At 35.3% G+C, this 20,830-nt stretch overlaps 1 protein-coding gene across 2 annotated transcripts in view; it reads right to left on the bottom strand.

Annotated features, from left to right (window-relative positions):
• Positions 1-13,065: 13,065 nt before the first annotated feature.
• C1GALT1 (core 1 synthase, glycoprotein-N-acetylgalactosamine 3-beta-galactosyltransferase 1) overlaps positions 13,066-20,830 on the bottom strand; it is a 32,127-nt gene continuing 24,362 nt past the window's right edge. For both annotated transcript variants that reach the window (XM_090287206.1, XM_090287207.1), the window contains exons 3-4: positions 18,931-19,598; positions 13,066-13,767 (exon numbers count right to left, since the gene is read on the bottom strand). In XM_090287206.1, coding sequence (XP_090143332.1) covers positions 13,564-13,767; positions 18,931-19,598 — 872 coding nt within the window. In that variant the 3' untranslated portion in view covers positions 13,066-13,563. The remainder of the gene's footprint in view (positions 13,768-18,930; positions 19,599-20,830) is intronic.

Here is a 20,830-nt window from a genome sequence, read left to right on the forward strand (position 1 = left end):
TCAGCCCTGAGGACACTCTTCACCAGAGGCCTCCACAGTGAACATGTATGTGTGCATGTGTGCAGGCACAAATATGTGTTCGTGTCTAGTTTGCAAAAATAAGAATGGGCAAATGATCCACCAGTCTAAGATATGACAGAAAAATTGATTTATTGGATTTTAAAATTCTATGAACTTCAATCTTTCTTTTCAGTCTCAAACACCACCAAAAAAATCTTCATTACAAAAGTTATTGTTTTACCTCCCTCAAACTATAATCTCACAAAAGCTTAGTCTCCAAAAGGCAACCTCATTTGCCCTAACAGTTCACCTGGCAGGGCTTTATCTCAGGTAACTAGGCATCTGTTGTCTCTTGAGTTCTGCTCTTCTAAGTCCTTAGCCTTCACTGCTCATTTTGGTTTGACATTATTTGAAGACTGTCATCAACTCTGTTATAGTTAAGTCATAGGAGCTTTTTGTAGACACTGAGTTCCTGGGGCAGGACTGTATGGGTTCCTCTCTGCAACCCCAGAACCAACAAAGGATCTGGGGCAAAAATACTCATTCATATGAATACAAGAATTGGACTTTAAGAGTAGAAGGTAAGTAAGGGAAGGGTTAATAAGACTGACAAAACAAAACAAAACCCCTAGGCAAAGGCCTGAACTACAAAACACTTGGAAGTTGCTTCTCATCCCCAGGCAGTTTCTTCCCCTAGCTCCACATCTCCACTCTCAATCTGGCCAGCCCTCCCTTCACAATGATTGACAGATGTGTGATCCTCTTCTAGTTACTGAAAGATGTGTTTCTGCTCTGTGAGAGTTTAATAAAATGGGAGATTGCATCCAACTCCCAACTGCTGGAGATGGAGCAGGGATCTATTGTTTCCACTTCTGTAATGGTTATGTTTCTCCTATCTCACATGTTTAGCAGAGGGCTCAAAGATACAGCTAAATTGTGTACAATGGGAAGGAAACTGGGAATCACTAATACAGTATTGAAATAAAGTTACTCTTTAGTTACCTTGACTCAAGACTAGAATACTAAAGCAGAAAAGAGCGGTGAACTACGTTAACTGATCTGTGTGTAGTACATGTGAAAAACGAGGTCAGCGTACTTGTGTTGCCTCAAGCTGTATCTCCCTTCTCCATCCAAACTGTTAAACTAAACGAAGAGTGAGGTCCTTGAGGAATGAGTTCTGTTTCCTGCTTTGTTAATGGGGGAGGGCTAGTATTTCTAACAGACAGTTCAGAAATGTCAGAACAGTCAATATTTAATTTAACCACATCGGCCTTGGCTCTAGAAGCCAAATTGTTACTTGTCAGACTGCTTCTGTGTGGACTGACTGGTTTAGAATTAAGGTATTAGCAGACCTGATGTCTGTGTTACCATACCTCAGTCTTCTGGGTGTGAATTTGACTTATATAAAAACTAACAAAATTAATTATTTGCTGACCTTGGGTGTACAGAACAGCCTGGATTAAACCTGGGGAGGAATTATCTATGGGAGAGGTGAAAGAAAATAACCATGACACCTAATTTCAACATAATATGGCATAGGGTGAGATTATTTTTCATTGTTAGGTGTGAGAAGCACAATAATTTTAGGGAAAAAACCACTACCATCCTGTCACAGAAGGCAGAGTCTGGAGAATACTGGTACCAGTTCAAAGGGAAATAATCTACTTTCATGTCCTCTAAAAGAATCGTTAATCTCATTGATATAATAACTGTGCTTTTGGGTAAAGTCACTGCTTCATTTTTTCATAGCATCTATTTCCCTTGCTCTACTTATTTCAGTTTCAGTAACAACAGAAAGTTTGAGTAATTATACATGTAATTATATGTAGATTTGAAAAGGAAAAAAGAAAATTCTCTGAAAGACATCCTTACAAGTGGGTTTCAAATAACTATTTAGTGATCTAGTTATCAAAGAGCAAATTTAGAAAACATTCAGTAAGTTTAGGACTGGTAGACTACTGAATTAATAAGAGGCCAAAGAAATTTCTACTGCTCAATATGTAGCAAAAAATTTATATTAAGGCACTAACTTACATTATGATGAGGTAGTCGATTGCCCTAAATAAGGTCATTTGTGATCTTAAATTAAAATGTATGAGCATGCAACTGTTTTTCATCTCTTCCCACCCTCTAAGTCAGTTAATACGTTAATACATTATAAAGAACACTGGATAATGCCGTATTCTGAAACTTCAGACACAGGTTAAATTTCACCACTTGGTTCTGCTTCACTGTTCTGAGTCACTTTACCTCTGAACAACAATTTTCCATTTGGTAAAACTGAGGCTTTTCTAGCCTAAGAGGGTCTAAGAACAATAAAACATTGAATGAAGGTCTTAACCTGGTAAAGACTGTAAGACTTTCAGATAAAAACAACACACCAAATATCATGATTACTTAAGGATCTCAAATAGCAGGTCACTTGTCTAATTTAGGATCACTAAGAAAACAGAAGTGATTCATTTGTTTCCCAACTCTTTTTTCTCCTTCCACTTTGAAAATTTTGATATTTGAAAGAGGATGAAGACTAATTTGAAAGTAGCTGGTTTTTTAAAAGAACATACCACACATAAAATTATAAAGTAACATTCTGTTAAGTCTCAAGACTGATGAGGTGGCCATGACTGAAACTGGAGCCTCTATGTCTGAAACCCCAGCGTGGTGAGATGAAACGGGGACAAGACTGAGTCTGATGCAGCTTCACCCCGATTTGGCTGTTGCTGCTCCACGTGTGATTCACTTAAGAACAAACAATTCAGACTTCGTGAAATATACTGATGTCAGACTATTGGGCGATTTTCATATCAAGGCCACAAGTCCAGACCACACTTCTCAGGGTAAAAGATGGGATTTCCTCTGAAGAGAAGAAATGTTTTCACTGTCGGTTTCCCAGGGGAAGGGCCAGTTCTCCAGCAGGAAGTGGGGAGTGAGAGCTTCAGACTGGAAAGAAGGGAAATCTTCCTCATTTTTATCAGTTTGGCTCAGACTCGACGTGGTGGTATCTGGAATGCTTTTAGTCAGGTGAGGGGTGTGGTTCAGCTACTTTTAGTGCCTTGGAAACAGGTGGCAAAGAAGTGACAAGAGAATCCCCTGGGTCTGGGCAGCTCTCATATTCTATGGAATTTTCATCCTGTTATTCTGGAACACCCATGAAGTCTGGTCTCTGTTGTGCTGTGGTAATGAGAAGTCAAGTCCCTCCCACAGGCCACATCCAAGTCACAGAGGAAGATAACAGCATCCAGTGGACAACGAGGTCCCAAGTGGCAACAGCAAAGCACAGGGGAATCCTCGACCTCACTTTTCAAGAAGTAGAAAGATACTTGTATTTTGTTCCTAAGAGCTATCATCTGACACCGGAGTCCCCTTTCAAAACCTCACCTAACACTTTTGCTAGACAAGATGACATCAATTTGGGGTTAAAAATAATAAGGCAAATTCTTAGTCATTTTCAAGAATTTAAAAATGTTACCAATTTTTCTCTGGGTAGGTTCTAGAAGGAAACATTTCCAGAGGGAAGAGGAAATTCTAGGATTAGGCTGGCGTGTATTTTCTGAGTCCTGTCTCTTCTTCCCCCTTTCAGTTAATTCTAAGAAAGTTTCATTGACTGGTGAGAGGGAATTACAATTCTCAAAAGATATGTAATCCTTTAAAAAGTCTTCAAAACATCTGCTGATAGAAAATGGAAGCAATACAAAATCTTGAATTAAAGAATTGCTACCAAGCAGAAGAAAAGAAAAAAGAAAATACATGGGATGAGAGACTAAAAGAATAAGGGAATTCAAAGAGCCAGAAATTTTAAGGCAAAAGTGAGAGAAAATTCAATCAGGTAAGTAGGTTTGTAAAAATTATTTTTTTATAAACAATCATTCTATGCCCAATTATTCTAAGCACATAGTTACTGTCACCTCATCAAATACAAATACTTATTATAGAAACCTAATTACATGAAAAAGCAAGTTTTAATATTTTAATTAAAGAAGAATCCAACTATTAAAATAACCATAACTTTCTACTATTTCTCTCTCTCCCTCTCTCTCTCTCATACACACACACACACACACACGCACGCACACACACAGAGGGAACAGTACAAATACAGAAAGAGAGCCTTGTATAGATCTAAAGAAAAAGTTGAATCACTGCTTCTCTTTTACACCACTTTCTGGGTTTTTATCACCATTCCTGGACTATCTAACAACACTAATGGAAAACGAAATTCAACCTAAATGCTACCAGGAGGAAAGACAATGCAGTTTAGAGTTAAGTTCTGTGAAAAAAAAAAGATTTGAAGCTGAAAAAAGTCAGAACTTGATTAGTTGTTAAGACTAATACACTGTACTCAAATTAGTTCTATAATGGCACATCATCAAGTACTTCTACAAACAAGAAGTACTGTTAATCTTCCATTAGATAGTCAATAAAAAAAAAACCAAATAGCTTACATCCTAGAACTTAAATCTCATTAAAAAAAAAAAGCAATGAGTATTTCATCATTGCAAAGTAAGCAGCTCTATTGAACTGCACTATACAGTGGCAAAGCATAAGCGAGTATAAATGCCCTGGACAAACTTTCAATCCTCTAAAAATAAATATCAGTAACAGAATAGGAAAAACACTAGCACAACTGGTGCTTCTTTCGGCAGAAGAAATGATGCAACACAAAGATAATTTTGAGAACTTATTCAACTAAAAATAAAAGGCCAAAGTGAGAGGCAAAGAGAATACCTTCTGGGGAAGCACTAATAATAGGCAGAACCCCCCAAAATACTGTTCTAGTTGGGAGTGAAGGGCAAGCTTTTTTGGTTTTGTTTTGTCTTGTTTCTATAAGAAAGGGAAGGGAAATAATTACATGAGTAAAAGAAAGGGATTTCTATAGATGCAAATAAGCTCGGTTATTCTGTAACTATATACATGGTGGTGCTAATTCAAAAGTATGTCTTTCATTTTCAGTCCATAATCAGGATGTTTGTCTTCCTGTTAGCTTTGCAAACAGTTGTCTGAAACACAATGTTGGTCTGGCCCAGTCCACGTTCAAACATTCCAGAGGTCTGAGGAGTAAGACATGCAAGGCAGTTCCACTGGAATGGCTGCCCTAGCTCTATTTTTAAATGGCTCCATTTATGTCAACTTTTCACAAACTACAGTAAAGCCGTAGGCAGCAATACTAAGTTCATTTATTAGTAACAAATCAAACTCATGTCAAAACAAAGTTTACTTCCATGTGTTACTGATATTTGTGACAGATTTATCTGGAGAATGTCAATGTTGCTGAACTTAACTTTAGTTGTTAAATGTTTATTAGGTCTTAAACACAGGCATTTCTATTTGGACAATATACATTGTCAGCATTATTAGATCTGGTGTAAAACGTTTGAGATAGAGCCCTTCCCTTTAGCAAGAAGATAAATTCAGCAATAATCTTGCATCATTTCCAAGACTATACCTTAGGAAAACTTGAAATAGGTGGTAAGTCTGTATGTATTTAGGTAAACAAATCTCTTCTCTAATGACTTATCAATCATCAGTACATTTAGATACAACTAAATAGAAAACTCCTTAGCTTTTCTAAAGCTGTTTAATCCAAATGACAGTGTGTGTATATACATACATACACACATATATGTACATATGCACTAAGAAGGAACATACTGGGTAGCAGGTTACTGAAAAGTGAGGCAGAGGGGCTAGACTCCATGGCCTTATGAACATTTGTAATCATTTGCTTAGGAAGAGGTATGCCAATTTTTATTCAAATTTAAAAGTCCCAGATTAATATCAATAGACTTGAGCTCTGGAGGAAACATGCCTAAAACCATAATATTTTTGGCCTATAGATCCCATTTCAGTGAGCCTTCCCATATGCCTAAAGCATGATTAAGCAAAGGTGGAAACATTTTTTTTTTTTTTTTACATAGTGGGAGCAAAGAACTTCATAGATATGAATGCCTTTGGAAGTATATAAAATGTTTGTCTTTCAGGTCTCAGCTCAAATCCTCCTCAGAGTTCTGAATGATAACCCCAACCCAGAAATTTGCTCCATCATATGACTGTTTTATTTTCCTAACAACACTGTCTGAAATATCTTGTTTTTTCATCTATTAACTTGTTTTATTATCTAGCTGCAGAATTAAGACTCTATAAGAAGAGGAGTATTGTATGTTGTTTTTTTTTATTAAAAATTTTATTTACTTATTTTTAGAGAGAGTGGAAGGGAGGGAGAAAGAAATATTAATGTGTGGTTGCCTCTCATGCACACACAATTGGGGACTTGACCTCTAACCCAGGCTTGTGCCCTGACTGGGAATCGAACCAGCAATCCTTTGATTTTCAGGCCGGTACTCAATCCACTGAGCCATACCAGCCAGGGCAGGACAGGAATCCTGTATGTCTTGCTCACCACTGTATTTCTAGTAGATGCTGGGCACAATTATTTTAATATATAATTAAATAAATTACTTTCTCAGTATATATGATAGATCAAAATATACCAAGAAATAGAAAAGCACTCTTTCTCTCTCCCTCTCAACACACACATACACAGACACACACAGACACACACACACACACACACACACACACATCTAGCCTACAGAGTGGGTGTTTATAATTTTTTTAGGGTACATTATTCAAGATCTGAGGTATTTTGTTGCTTTAAAAAATAATATAGGACTTCCGGCCAAGATGGAGGCTTAGACGGACACGCTAGGTCTTCCTCTACAACTATAGAGGAATACAACTACTCCAAAACAAAGGATAACTAGAAATTCCAGAAAATAAAACTACACGGAAGCCCAACATATGAAGTTATAAACCAGCGGTGCCATTTGGGCAGGTAAGAGTTAAAGAAGGCAAAGCTGTTTGCGGAGCGGCGGGTGGGGCGGCGAAAAATCCCGGAGGCAATCAAGCCCCTGGCGTGCGCGACTCCAATCAAGCCCCTGGCTTGCGCGACTCCGGGCTCCGGGCGCTGGGGAGAGCAGCCGCAGCATCGCCTTGAACAGTGAGGCCCAGGGGGGCGGGAGGACGGATCCCGGTCTCCTAGCGGAATAACTGTGGGAATCCATCTTGGACCCCCGCCCCCACAGAAAGCACCACAGGGCTGCGAAATAGGTCGCGGACAGGCAGGCGCCGGTCGCTGATTTGTGACGCGTACACAGGCACTGCCCCCGACAGCCAGCCCAGGAAAACAAAACGCATCTGTCAAAATGTGGCAGACAAATATAGAGATCCCGGTGGCACAACTCACCAGACAGCAGATAGAGAACCTGACAGATGAACAGATAAGAAACCTGTCAGAGGCTCAGTTCTGGGCCATTGTTATCAGGTGGCTTACAGAATTCACAAAAGAGCAGGAAAAAGATATGAAAGAAGCGAAAAACTTTCATAACGAAAGGAACAAAACCACATACGAGACAGATGGTGAGGAATCCAGAGTTCATTTCAACAAACTGGAATATGGAGAAGGAACAAGCAGTCAACCAATGCAGCGAGAGGAAATAGGAAGCAACAATGAGAGGATTAGAAACCTCTGGGACAGCTATAAAAGGCCCAACATAAGAATCATTGGTTTGCCAGAGAATGAGGAAGATGAACTAGAACTTGAAAAATTGAGTGAAAATATAATAAAGGAGAACTTCCCAGACTTGGGGAAGGGAATAGACTTGCAGGTCCAGGAAGCAAGGAGAGTTCCCAAGAGACTGGACCCAGGGAGAACCACTCCAAGACACATTATAATCAAAATGTCAAAAATTAAGGATAAAGAGAGAATCTTAAAAGCAGCAAGAGAGAAGAAAAGAATTATGTACAAAGGGGTCCCAATTAGACTATCAGCTGACTTCTCAAGGGAAACACTACAGGCAAGAAGGGACTGGCAAGAAATATTCAAAGTAATGAAAATCCAAAACCTACAACCACGAATACTCTATCCAGCGAAATTGTCATTCAGAATAGAAGGACAGAGAAAGTGTTTCCAGGACAAAATAAAACTGAAAGAGTTCATTAGATCCAAACCACTGTTATATGAGATGTTAAAGGGACTGGTTTAAAAAACAGAAGCTAGGGAGATGAAACAAAGGCAAACGAAACAGGCAACGAGAGTGGAAAAGGAACTGTGGGTAAGGGAAGCATAGTGGGGGGAGGTCAACAGGGAGGGGGAGTGGGGAGAGGGAGGGAGATGATATAGGAATTGGGGATCATGGTAGGAGGGAATGGAATAGACGGAGAGAGATTGGGAGGAACTGTATGCACAACTAATGGACATAATCTAAAAGGGGGGGACAACTGGAGGGAGGGGGGCCACCGGGTGGAGGGGAGCAGAGGGAAGGGAAATTGGCACAAATGTAATATTTTAATCAATAAAACACATTAAATCTGAAAAAAAAAATAATATATATTGCCGTAAAATTACTTCAGCCAATTCAAAGTGAAAAACTTTCATAGAACAATTTAAGTTAATATTTTTGGTAAAATAACCCCAAACTACCCATAAGATGTTCCTCCCACAACTTTTACATAAGTTAAAAATAATCAGATAAAGCAGCTTTAAACATGGTAATTTATTTTATGCAACTGTTTAAATCCATTGTTTAAAAATGTTCAAAAGGCACTTTAAAAAACATATTTAAAAATACATTTTTCTGACTTATTGGTGATCACTTAAAATAAGCAAGTCACCAGACATTTTCAAACCATTCATGATGCTATTACCTTACATAATTTTTAAATTCCAGAACACAAACATTCACTGTGTAATATAGCACACTGCTTAGCAGTAAGATTAGTTTCCCTGTAATACACTTTATTAATTTGCAGGGCTCTGAAAAGTTATTTAAACTTAATTGATATAAACTGAAAACTAGAAAGGAAAAAGTTGAAATGGAACACTAGTTTTAGGTTGGTTCCTCTATAGAGAATTTATAAAATTTCTTATTCTAATCTTTATTAAAGTTTCTATTTCAACTGAAATAAGTAATTTTTAAATCAATAGTTAGTTACATTTAACATAAATTAAACCACAGGTGTCCATCAGATTTATTAAGTAAGTTTCTGTCAGGCCTACTCTAAAGAAGGAGAGAAATCAGGCAGATGAGGGTTTTTTTGTTTGTTTCTGAGAAAAATAAGGTAGTGGTGGTAGAATCCAAATAACTTCGCTTCATTTAATAATTATATACCTAGAATTAGTTTAAAATTGTAGACGTTTAAGTACAGCAAGTATCCTGAAAGGCAGCAAGTATTATTCTTAGATGGATTTTTTACTTCTAAACTCATAGGGAAACAAAGTTAATAGGTATATAAAATTATCAGTAAGTGATACAAATGCTAGACACTAATAACAGCCAGATCAAACTTGTGAAGGTAGCACTAAGCCTAATTAGAAAATGGAAATTAGTTAAAAGGAAATTTAAAGAGGGCAATAAATACAAAGAAGCAGAAACTGTCAAATATATAATACTCTAAATAAACTGAAAATTTAAATGCAGAGTAAAAGGATAGACTTGATATAATCAATCAACTGAGGGATTTTTCAAGCCTCAATCTGATAATATAGTTTTATAGACTCAAGGAAGTAAAAAATTAATACTAAAAAAAAATTATGAAAATAATCAGTTAGCAAATTAAATGCCCAAATCCATTTACCATATTTCAAGAAATGTTAAAAACTGGTCAGTGATTTATTTTCAAATCTTCTTACAGTAACAAAACTTCTCTTTAATTTAAGGTATTTGAATACAAATAATTTAACTCTGGGACAACAATCTGTTTTGTATCATCTCTGAACTTCCCAATTGAAAATACAAGTATTCAGCTATGGAGAACATAAGATAGCAAAGCCTTATGTTTTGAGACCACATTAAAATCATTTATCCAAATAACAGAGATTTTAATTTTAAAATATAAGTCAGTATCATCACAAAATCTGGTTTAATGTGCTCTATCACATACTTGAACTTTTTTTATTAGGTCATATAGGGCAGTCAACTGATTTTTGAAAGTGATGCGGTTTTGATAGTATGAATTAGCAAAAAGAAAACATTCTGTATATTATAAAATAGTATTTTGCTATCTCTTTAAAATTTTTTATTAACAATTGTGGACATTTCTAATGACACTCATTTAGGTATGCTTTTAATGAATTAGTATGTACTTACTTAGTGAACCCTTCCTGTCCCAATGTGAAATTACTGAACTCAAAGAATTACAGATTTTACTATGTAGGTCCTGATATTAGTCACTCTAAAAAAGCTAAAGATTTTTGCCAAAATAAATGATCTACTGACCCTTTAAATCATCTTTAACGTCTTTTCCATTTCATATAGTGTAATCTTGGAGTACACTATTTAAAACATGCTTTATATAAATCTTTGAAAAATACCTTCCTTATGCAGCAGTAATCTTCAGCACGTTTGATGGATCATTCGAATCAGAATCATATCTTAGCATAAAGGTTCCCAAACTAGCAGGAATGAGCCTCACCTGGAGGGCTTGTTTAACTGCTAGCCTCCAGCCCTACAGTTTCCGATTCAGTAGGTCTGAGGCCCGGCCCAGGAGAGATGGCATTTCCAACCAGTTCCCAAGTGATACTGATAGTGCCATTTAAACCACACTTGAGAACCACAGCCCAAGGGTATCTAGTAAGAGTGAACAGTGCTGGGCTGCAGGCTAGATTCAGAGTTTCTGGGCTTGGGTCTTGAAATCTGTGTTTTAACAAGCTCCCAGGAGGGAGTATAAAAACCACAATTTGAGAAGCATTATGACAGTCTGGATAATTTTACTATTACTGGCCAATGCATAAGATGTCACATGTCAGTAAGTAAAAATGGAAAAAGTGCTAAATGACTGACCTCTGGGCTAACAAAAAACACACAGGCTTTGAGAAGAAATCTCATTAGCTTTGTGACAGTGGAAAGGTTACTTTAATTCTGAGCCTCCTTTTTCTCATCTATAATATGGAAATAACACCCAATTTGTGAGGATTTAACACTAATGTACATAGAGTATCTAAGCACAGTACTTAGCATATAGTATGCATCAGATAAAAACTAGCTATTATTTATAAGAAATGTACAAAATATTTCCTTCAACATCTGATTTGAATAAAGTAGATTTTCCATTCATTTGAAATAAATATTTACACTCCAAGTTAATAATAAAACCTTATACTTATTGCTCCATACTCTGGACCAGACAGTGTTTTAAAAGCCATACATATATTCACTCATTTAATCCTCATAAAATTCCTGTGAGGTAGGTTGTATTATTGTCCCTAATTTACAGATGAGGAAATTGAGGCACAGAGAGATTAAGTAAATTGCTCAAGGTTACAAAACTAGTAAGTGATGAAGCAAGAATTTAAACCTAGGCAGTCTGACTCTGGACTCCAGGATTTTTCACATGCTAATTTCCTATGAGTAAATTCTAAGGTTTTTGGATGTTTATGACAAACCATTTATACTTGTAGTACTGAAAAGTACAACAGCAAATATGGACTCAAATAAATTCATATCCACACCCAAGTGAAGAGCTGTTCAAAAATCAGAATGAATGCCTTGAGATTTTGGCAGATGAAACCACCATGAACACTATAAAAAAAATTTTAATAGGTAAAAATTGGTGTAAGTTTCCACTACATGGGCAGAGTATCCATGTTACTAAGTTGAACATCCTTTCAAATACACCATCCAAAGAAGTCATAGTTTTGACATGTTTGGCACAATAAATACAAACTATTTAGCAAAGCAGCAGAGTCAATGGTGTGACAGTCATGTAAAATTAGCACAATGATAAACATAAGAGAAATGTAAATCATTTGCAATGTAACATAATATTACAGAAAGTCTGTAAAAAACTGTTGTGACACACTCAATTTGCTAAAGATAACAAAAATGAAAAATTTTTTTTCCTTCCAGAAACTTTTTAGAGAGTCACTATATAACATTTATGAATGTGGTTTTGATGACAGTCTTAAATGGGTATTCTACTCAACTGGAAGTATCTGCGCATTAAGCAAAATAATCATCCCCAAATGGAGGGTGCAGCAAAAGTAGGTTTACAGTTATAAGTACTGAAACAGCATCTATTTTTGTTATTATTTATTAATTATTGTATTATTTTTCATATGAACTGTAAATCTACTTTAGCGCCCCCCGACCCCCCGCCGTACATAGTAGTCAGCATCAAAATTCAGATGCTATTCATAAATTAAGTATTTGGTTTTTTAATATCTAACATATTTCAGCTTGTTTAAGCACTTTGCCTTTTCTAATGTTTTTAATTAACTCTGGTCAAAATCCTACATTTAAATTATTTTGCCAGTGTAACTAATAACCACCTCAGCTCCTAAAAATGAATTCAAAACTGCTTTAAACAAATTATGAAAGGCACAAACAAGCTCTCATCTCACAACAAGGTAAGAATGAAAGGAACTATAATTAAGTTGGAAAAAGTTTTAAATAATGAATTAAAAATGTCGCTTAGTAATTTCTGAGAGTGGCACTGATATAAGAAAAGCACTTCCTCAAGGCATTAAATTGACTATTTAGTAGTAACCCATAATTAACAATGTGTAAATATGGGAACAAAATATTTAAAAATCCATGTTTACCAAATGCTATTAATGCTTTGAGTAAATAAATGTTAATAGCCGAAAATGGTATCCAAGAACGATTAAACATATTCAGAAGAGACAGCGGGACTCAGTTCAGGCGTACCTTAGAGACACTGCGGTTCTGTTCCAGACCACTGCAACAGAACAAGTCTTGCAATAAAGCAAGTTGTAATCTTTTTGCTTGTGGAAGGTCTTGCCTTCAATTTTGTTTAAAAACCACAACATCTGTGAAGTGCAATAAAACGAGGTATGCCTGTGAAAGATTAACTAGCAATTAGAACTGAGTATGTATATATTACAGTCAAGGCCCATGATCATTCCAAAATGTGGTTTTACTAATGCACGTTAAGAAAGTGCATTCTTATTCTATCTACTTCTGAAAGAAATACTGCCAATTTTAAATAGTCACAGCAATATTTTGAATAGCCAAAACTGCACACAGGTGTGTGTGTGCGTGTATGGCGGGCGGGGGCGGGGGGGCTTGAGTTTTGTTCATTTATACCACACTGCAAATATAAACTCATGTCATGAGTTTATAAACTGCACTAAACAACAATACTTCCTTCTAAAATTTTAAGGCAGATCTGTTTTAACATCATGTGTGTGTTACTAATATGGTACTGTGTGTTGTTTAAGCAAATTTAACTATTTTAGCTTCCCAGTGAAAATAATACATGTGATCAGGAACAGGCAACAAAATCTCTTTTCTAGTCCCTCTGCCTGGCCAACATTATAAAAACACAAGTTTTTTCATATATATATTACTGTATCAAAACACAGTTTAACAGACTTCACAGCTCATTAAAGCTTCAGTTTGTAGTCATTCATATGAAAGATTTCTAATGAGGAATGTTCACTTATAGAAAGAATTCTTCACTGGGAGTCCAGTGTTCTATATAAGAAATGCAGAAGTTCTTCAGTGCAATGCTAGACATTTTACCTCCGTTCATTTATGTTTTCTTTCAAGGTTTCACAAGTTTATTTTTTGGATCTTCATTTTTGTATGCTTGACTTATTTCCTTTAGTATATTCTCAGGTAAGGCAGGTTGATATCTGTATAAATATCCATATGGACGTAGATGATAAACGAGGTATTCTAACTCATACATAGTTGTAGGATCAACATAGTGAAAAGAAACTGCAAGATCAGAACAGCAACCAGGACCCTAAAAAAGTAGTGAAAACAAGCATTATTAGTAAGTAGCACATTGCTAAAATACAATATGCACATAGTGATATACACTAATTTTAACAGAATCCAATACTTAAAGCTGGCAAGGTTTAAAGAAGCACCTAATTTATTAGACAAGTGTAAGAAAGGAGTTTTAGAGTCCCTAGCGATTTAAAACCAAACATGAAATTGCTGAAGCATTTCTAACTGAAATAATATTCTCTCATACCCTACAGTGTTTTAGTAGGGAAAAAAATCGTGAGACTTTTTTTTAGTGAAAGGGACAGCTATACAAAAGATAAAGCTCTAGTTCTTCAAATTTTGCTTCCTCTTTATCTAATTTTCTCATTATAAATTTTCTCTTGGCTCAGTCTCAGAAAGATACCTTTGGAGCATTCAATGATTAGAGCCTTGCCCATTATGTGTCTGCAACCTAATACTTTATCTACACATTAACCCAAACAGTATAGTATGTAAGAGAGAAAGTTCTGAGTCAAACCTAGGTTTGAATTCAAATTTTGCCTACTAGCGTATGGCACTGGGCAAGTTATTGAATCTCTTATAAGCTTCAATTTCCCCATCTGCAAAAGATGGTTAAAGGAGATAATGTGTATAAAATGCCTGGGACTAAGCTTTGCCTATTGTAAATGCTCAATAAATGTCAGCTATTATTGATAGAACAATCACAATCAGGGAGCCCTCAGTAAGAGTTAAACCTTTGTTCACTTAACGGAATTCTCATACATTTCTAATACAGCTGCTATGAGAACAAGTTTAAAACAAGACAAAAAATAAACAAATGAAAATAAAGAAAACAAACAAAAACTGGTTAAAGAATTAAACAGTCACAAGGTCATTTGGGGATCAGAATGGTATCTGGAGAATGCTTCATCTAGGCGACTCCAACAAAATTCAGATTCTATATAATGTCTTTGCAAGGACCTAGGGAGAAAGATAGCCTGACAAGTTCCCAGAGAAAATTCATATTGACGTATTAAGTTGAACATTGAATAATTCATACTTTAAAGTATGTAGCTTACAATGCTGTAAAAATTATCAAGAAATTGTTTATTATATTTTCTCTGGCCTGATTTGCAACTTTTCCTTTGAAACAAACACTGTTTGTGAGATCATGGACAATTATGTAGGCACTGAAAAATTATCTGGTGTCTACTTTTTATACCTTTAGAGAATATAATAGAAACAAATATATGAAAAATAAACACATAAGTCAACTTGTGATTATCTAAACTAGCTCTGTCCACTAGGTATATGTAAATCACATAATGTAGTTTAATATTTTCTAGTAGCCACATTTAAAAAGTAAAAAGAAATAGGTAAAATTAATTTGAAAGCATTTAACTGAATAAACCCATATTATTATTTTTTCAATATGTAATTAATACTTTTAAAAGTTATTAATGAAATAATTCTTGTTGTGCTAAAACCATGAAATCAGGTGTGGATTTTATACTTAAAGCACACCTTAATGTGGACTTACCACATTTCAAGTGCTCAACAGTTAATGGGCTTAGTGGCTACTATACTGGCCAATGCATATTAAACTAAAAAACCTGAATAATAGTAGTTAATTTTAAATTGCTGATCCTCTGAGGAAGCAATTTTTACTCTGAAATATTGTAAAATTTTTATAAGATTTACTGTATTAATTATGTTACACTCTACTGCACTGTTTTCTAATGCATGACCAGCATACTGTTATTATTAAGCATTATAAGCAATAAAAAACAGCTATAATTATTAAAAATAAAAGTCCTTTGCATATGATTATGGTTACTTCAAAAACTTGAGAGGCAAGTGAAAAATTATCTGAAACAATCCCAAGAACAGAGCCAGATTTTAAAGATGCTTTAAAAAACCAAAAGCTTTCATATGTACCAATTAAGAAGTTTTAAGAAGCAGCCTAAGTGGAATAGTAACAAAAATATTAAATATTTAGGGAAATACTTAAGAAGAAATAAAGTTCTGAAGAAAACTGTAAAACTTCACCAGGGGATCTAAAAGGAAAGTTAAAAAATCCTGGGCAAAGATGTCCATTGTCCCTAAATTAATAAATTTATACATAAGGATAAAGACATAAGAGCTTCCAGAACAATTTGAAAGAAATAAAAGAGAAATACATACTCTTAGATTAATAACCTAAATATGTTGTAAAGCCATAAGGTTAAAAACAATATGGTGTTGAGCCAAAACCAAATAGAACAAAGGGACAGAACTGAAATCCAGACACCAAGTCTACTATAAGTATGCTATAGTGTATGATAAAGGAGGTATTTTAAATCAATAATGAAAATAAGACTCATTAAAAACGGTATTAGAATAATTAGTTAATAATTTAAAAGAATCAGGAGCTCTCTACCTAAGTTTCAGATGAATTAATGTAAATAAAACTGAAGAACTGATAGAATAAGTCATATCTGAGTACTTCTGACCTATGAAAAAGGCAATTTCACATGCAGAAAGATATGAAATTATATATATAAATATACAACACATCTCTCTTAAATCCACTGTATTATGACTACAAATTCTCTGGTGAAAACTCTATGCCTAGGGAACAGACTAAATTATAGGGAACTGAGAAGGGAACTTTGTAAAGGGTAAGTTCTGAACAACTAACTGAAGAACATAACTCTTTGATCAACTAGAATAGCTCACTTCCTAACAATATAAAAATTTTCTACACTGTATTTTTAGTGATTACCACAGAGAATGTATGTATAAAATTTAGAATGGCTTTAAAATCAGTCACTCAGGGAGAAGAAATTTATTAAGTGATGGATGAGTAATAATAGAAGTTGGATGAGAGAGAAGAGGCAACATTAGAAAGTTGGGTCACTTTTGGCACTCTCAAGTCTATTTTATAGTCTTTAACATAACTGGATAAATTTTTATAGAGAAAGACATAAATTTTGCCACCCATTTAAAAAACTACTACAATTTAAATAAAAGATACACGATAGAAATATTTGTTTTGTTCATATAAAGCATACTGTTAGGTTGGTGGGAATTGTGGGCAGTACTCTTAAAGGAAAAGGAGGATATTTTACTGGTTACAAAATAATGACAATTATAATACCCCTTTTCTGTTACTGTATGTGTACAGAGTAGCAGATCATTTTGGTGAAGTTTTATGCATTTAGGTGCATTTGTTACATTCGTTTATAATGTTTTTGAGTTTGGGTATATTTTTGTATGCAAAAGGGTGAATAATTAAGAAGACAAGAGGTCAAGTAATCCTGGAATGGTCAGAATACACTAAGAAAAGTTTAAATAAAAAAAAGCATCCAAAGTAGCACCTCATTAAAACAAAACAAAAATAGACTATCAAAACACAGGCTTGGGAATGCATCTGTTTTATAGTCTAGAAAATGTTGCATCTACAATAGAAATAAAATGCTAGCATAAGGTTTCAGACAGATTCATTACATATGACTGAACTTTAAAAAGTTTATTTATGAAAGTGGAATTTTATCCCAACAAGCGAATACTTATTCTAACATATTTTCCTACCCCTACCCTTCTGGGGCCACATATCCCATTAATCATCAAGGAGAGCTCAGGATGAAAATAAGAGCTTTTAGAATCATAGTGGTTTGCAATTATGCTTACATTATTTATCAGGAGATGCAAATCATTTTACTTTCCTGACCTCAGCTTTGACACATATTAAATGCATAATTACTGTAAGGATTAGTTATCATGTCTGTATAAGTACCAAGAACACACCCCTCTGGTGGGTGATAGCAGAAGTAGTAATGGTTTGCTTCAAAGTTTCCTTTTACAGCTGATTACCTGAAGCTTGGGTCAGATATTCTAGGTCAGGGTTTCTTAACATCAGTGACACTGACATTTTGGGCCAGATAATTATATTTCTTTGTTGTTGGGGTCTGTACTGTGCACTGTGGAATGTTTAGCATTCAGTGGGTTTACAATCTTGTGGGTTACTACCCACTAGATGCCAGCTGCAACCTACTGGTTAACAACCAAAAACGTCTCCAGATTTGCTAAATGTCCTTTCAGTGGAAAAAACAAGAAAGCCCCTGGTTGAGAACTACTATTCTAGGTGATGATTTGGAAGTGCTGACTTGTGAAGAAGACAAAGAGCACGAAGTATCTTACTTGTATCTCAGGACCAGAGGAAAAGAAAGCACAGAGACCTAGTAACTTGCCTAAAGAAATTATTAATTACTGCAAAACAATACTGTATATTATTTATAGATACATAAACATGTAGAAAATATAAAAACAAACATGGCAATGATCAATATTAAATTTATGATAGTGGTTATCTGAAGAAGGAGGTAGGAAAACTGGATTGGGGAGGATACATAAGCCTTAACTAAATCAATACCTTCTTCTTTAAAGAAATCTGAAGCAAATATAGCAAAATATTAATATTTGGTAAAGCTCATTTGTGGGTATAAGATACTATGCTCTTCTCAAATATTTGTACGTCGATAAATTTAATAAGATAATACACTTTAGATAAAGTTTTCAGGAATGTAAGTTGTCAAATAAGAGCTACGGTTTATAGGTGCTTAGAGTGTGACAGGCACTGTACTACACTGTAAGTACAGCTGGATGAGATGGGTAATTATGTCCATTTTACAAATGAGGAAACTGATGCTAGGAAGTTGGTCAAATTCCAGCCAAGGTCATTCAACTATTAAGTGGGAGAGCAGGATTTGAATGTACGTCTTTCTGAACCTCAACGTCTTTTGATGTGTTGTTCCTTAATCATTCAAACTAGAGTATCCCATTCCACCATGAGTCACTCTCCATCCCCTTACCTGGAATTTTTTTTCAGGGTGCTTACCACAACCTAGAATCGTATTACATCTTGATTAGTCTGTCTGTCTTGTACATCTCATCTAGAACATAAGGTTCATAAGAACTGGAACTTGGCCATATTTACTGCTATAGTCTTAGTGCTTGGAATATAGTGGTACCAATATCTGTTGAATGACTATTGCTGACACTCTTATTCTCATTTACTTTATTATACAGTCACTCTATGTAAAAAGACTAAAGGAGATTCTTAGTAGTACTAAAAAAACAAACATATTAGCTAGTTTTTTTTAAGTAAGCAAAAGTCAGTTGAGTATTTATATTGTAATAAAATTTTTAAACTTACCTCTACAGGAGGATAATAGTTATAATTCCAGTACCAAAATGTTCTAGGTAGATAACCCTTGATTAAGTGGTGTTCTGGTACAAAGGGATGAAAAGTTTCTTTTCCAGTGCTGTCTCTGGAATCTCCCGCTTCTACATTTATAATTTCCATGCATCTCCCCAGTGCTAAATCTTCGATGGAGGAACTATGTGTACATTTCTCTGTTTTAAATGCCTCAACAAATCTCTTCAAGGCTTCTTTGCTCAGTACATATCCTGCTCCTCCACTCATGTAGCCCTGCTTTACGTAGGGCTTAAATCTTCTCCCAAAGTAAATGGGTTCTTCAGGGTTATGTTTTGAGAGAAGCCATCTCAAATTGTCTAGTATAACATATGTATCATCATCTGCTTTCAAAAACCAATCAGCATCTTCTAGATAGTGATCATGAACATACTGAAAAGCTTTAATTGTTTTCCAGTACAGCTGGTCTCTGCCTTCTCTGGTTTTTAATCCCACAGCAGGGAAGTCTTTATTTTCTTCTGAACTCATGAACAACACTTTATTACAGCGCTGGGCCCACGTAGCTTTGACATGTTTAGCCTTTTTCTCCAGATTTTGAGGCCCTGTCATAACCCAGCAAAGAATTTTAACCTTCTGATAGAGGTTTTCAGCGATGTCTGTATTCTCATCTATTAAACAAAAAAAATTTAAGTTATATTTGCGTACATGTAAAATCCAAACAAATGCTGAAGAAATTTTCTTAAACAATTTCAAAGAACCACACCCCACCCCTGCTTCTATTTATCTAGCTACCATTAGTGATTTAATTTGAAAGAAAGCAAAACTCACCCTAATATGAATTGACATCTGATTTATTGCATTTTTTTGTCAATCTTATCCAGGAGATCACTGGAACTAACAAGAGTTGTCACTATGAATTAAATTCTTACTGGTCTAGTGGTTCACTGACAAAATAGCATCAGCAACACGCGGGAATTTGTTAGAAATGTGGCATCTCAGGTCCCACCCCAGACTTACTGAATCAGAATCTGCATTTTAACAAGTTCTCCTAGTGATTCATGTGCATTTTAAGCACTGCCTTAAGAGAGTCTGCTTTTCACTTCATTCTACAAAGAAAGCTCCATCCAGCTGGTTCTTAACAGAAAATTGACAGGAATTTTTCATTGCTCTGACTAAACTCTGAAAGGCAGGAAAGACATGCTGCTGAAGTGGCAGTTCATTCTGAAGCTCACAAGAGTCCACTAGTATGAATATCTACGAGTATGCTGAGGCAGCTTTAAAAAGGCTTTCCTAACTACCCCAGTTTAATGAAGAGGCATTAATGCACAGCTGAGATTACTTCTATAGTAACATACCTCATTACAAAATGCAAATCCACCAGTCAGAAAAAAGAACAGATGAATAGGTAGAGGTAGTATTTCCAATGTCATATAGAGTAGTGTTTTTCTAGTATGGGTTTGCAAAGAAAACCTTATCTGGGTGCAAGCAGGTTAACAATTCACAGGCTGTCATGCCAGGACCACATTTTGAGTAACACTGGTACAGAAGAAGAGTCCAACTATAAGAGTCCATATCAGTCTTTGGTGAGGACCAATTTTTATTTCCAATAGTTAGAGAGCTATACTTTTATAAACATGCTAAAACTGAAATACTGAAAAATAAAAATTTAAAAAGAAATATAAAATACAAGTCCCAGTAAGTTTTTATATTTAGATTTAGACAAAATTACTGTTGAATTACCATAAAGTTTCTGTTAGTGATTTCAGTAATTCTTAAATTGTGAACCAGCACAAGTCTGAAAAATCTATACTCTGTGTAGCCATGCTCTCACCAGAATCCTCAGAAAGCAAATCCTTAAAAGTTAAGGTCAACCAGTGAGTTATAAAAGCTCAGTCCTATG

This window comes from Furipterus horrens, unplaced genomic scaffold, assembly GCF_987537825.1.
Source record: "Furipterus horrens unplaced genomic scaffold, mFurHor1.1.pri manual_scaffold_9, whole genome shotgun sequence".
NCBI classification, from domain to species: domain Eukaryota; kingdom Metazoa; phylum Chordata; class Mammalia; order Chiroptera; family Furipteridae; genus Furipterus; species Furipterus horrens.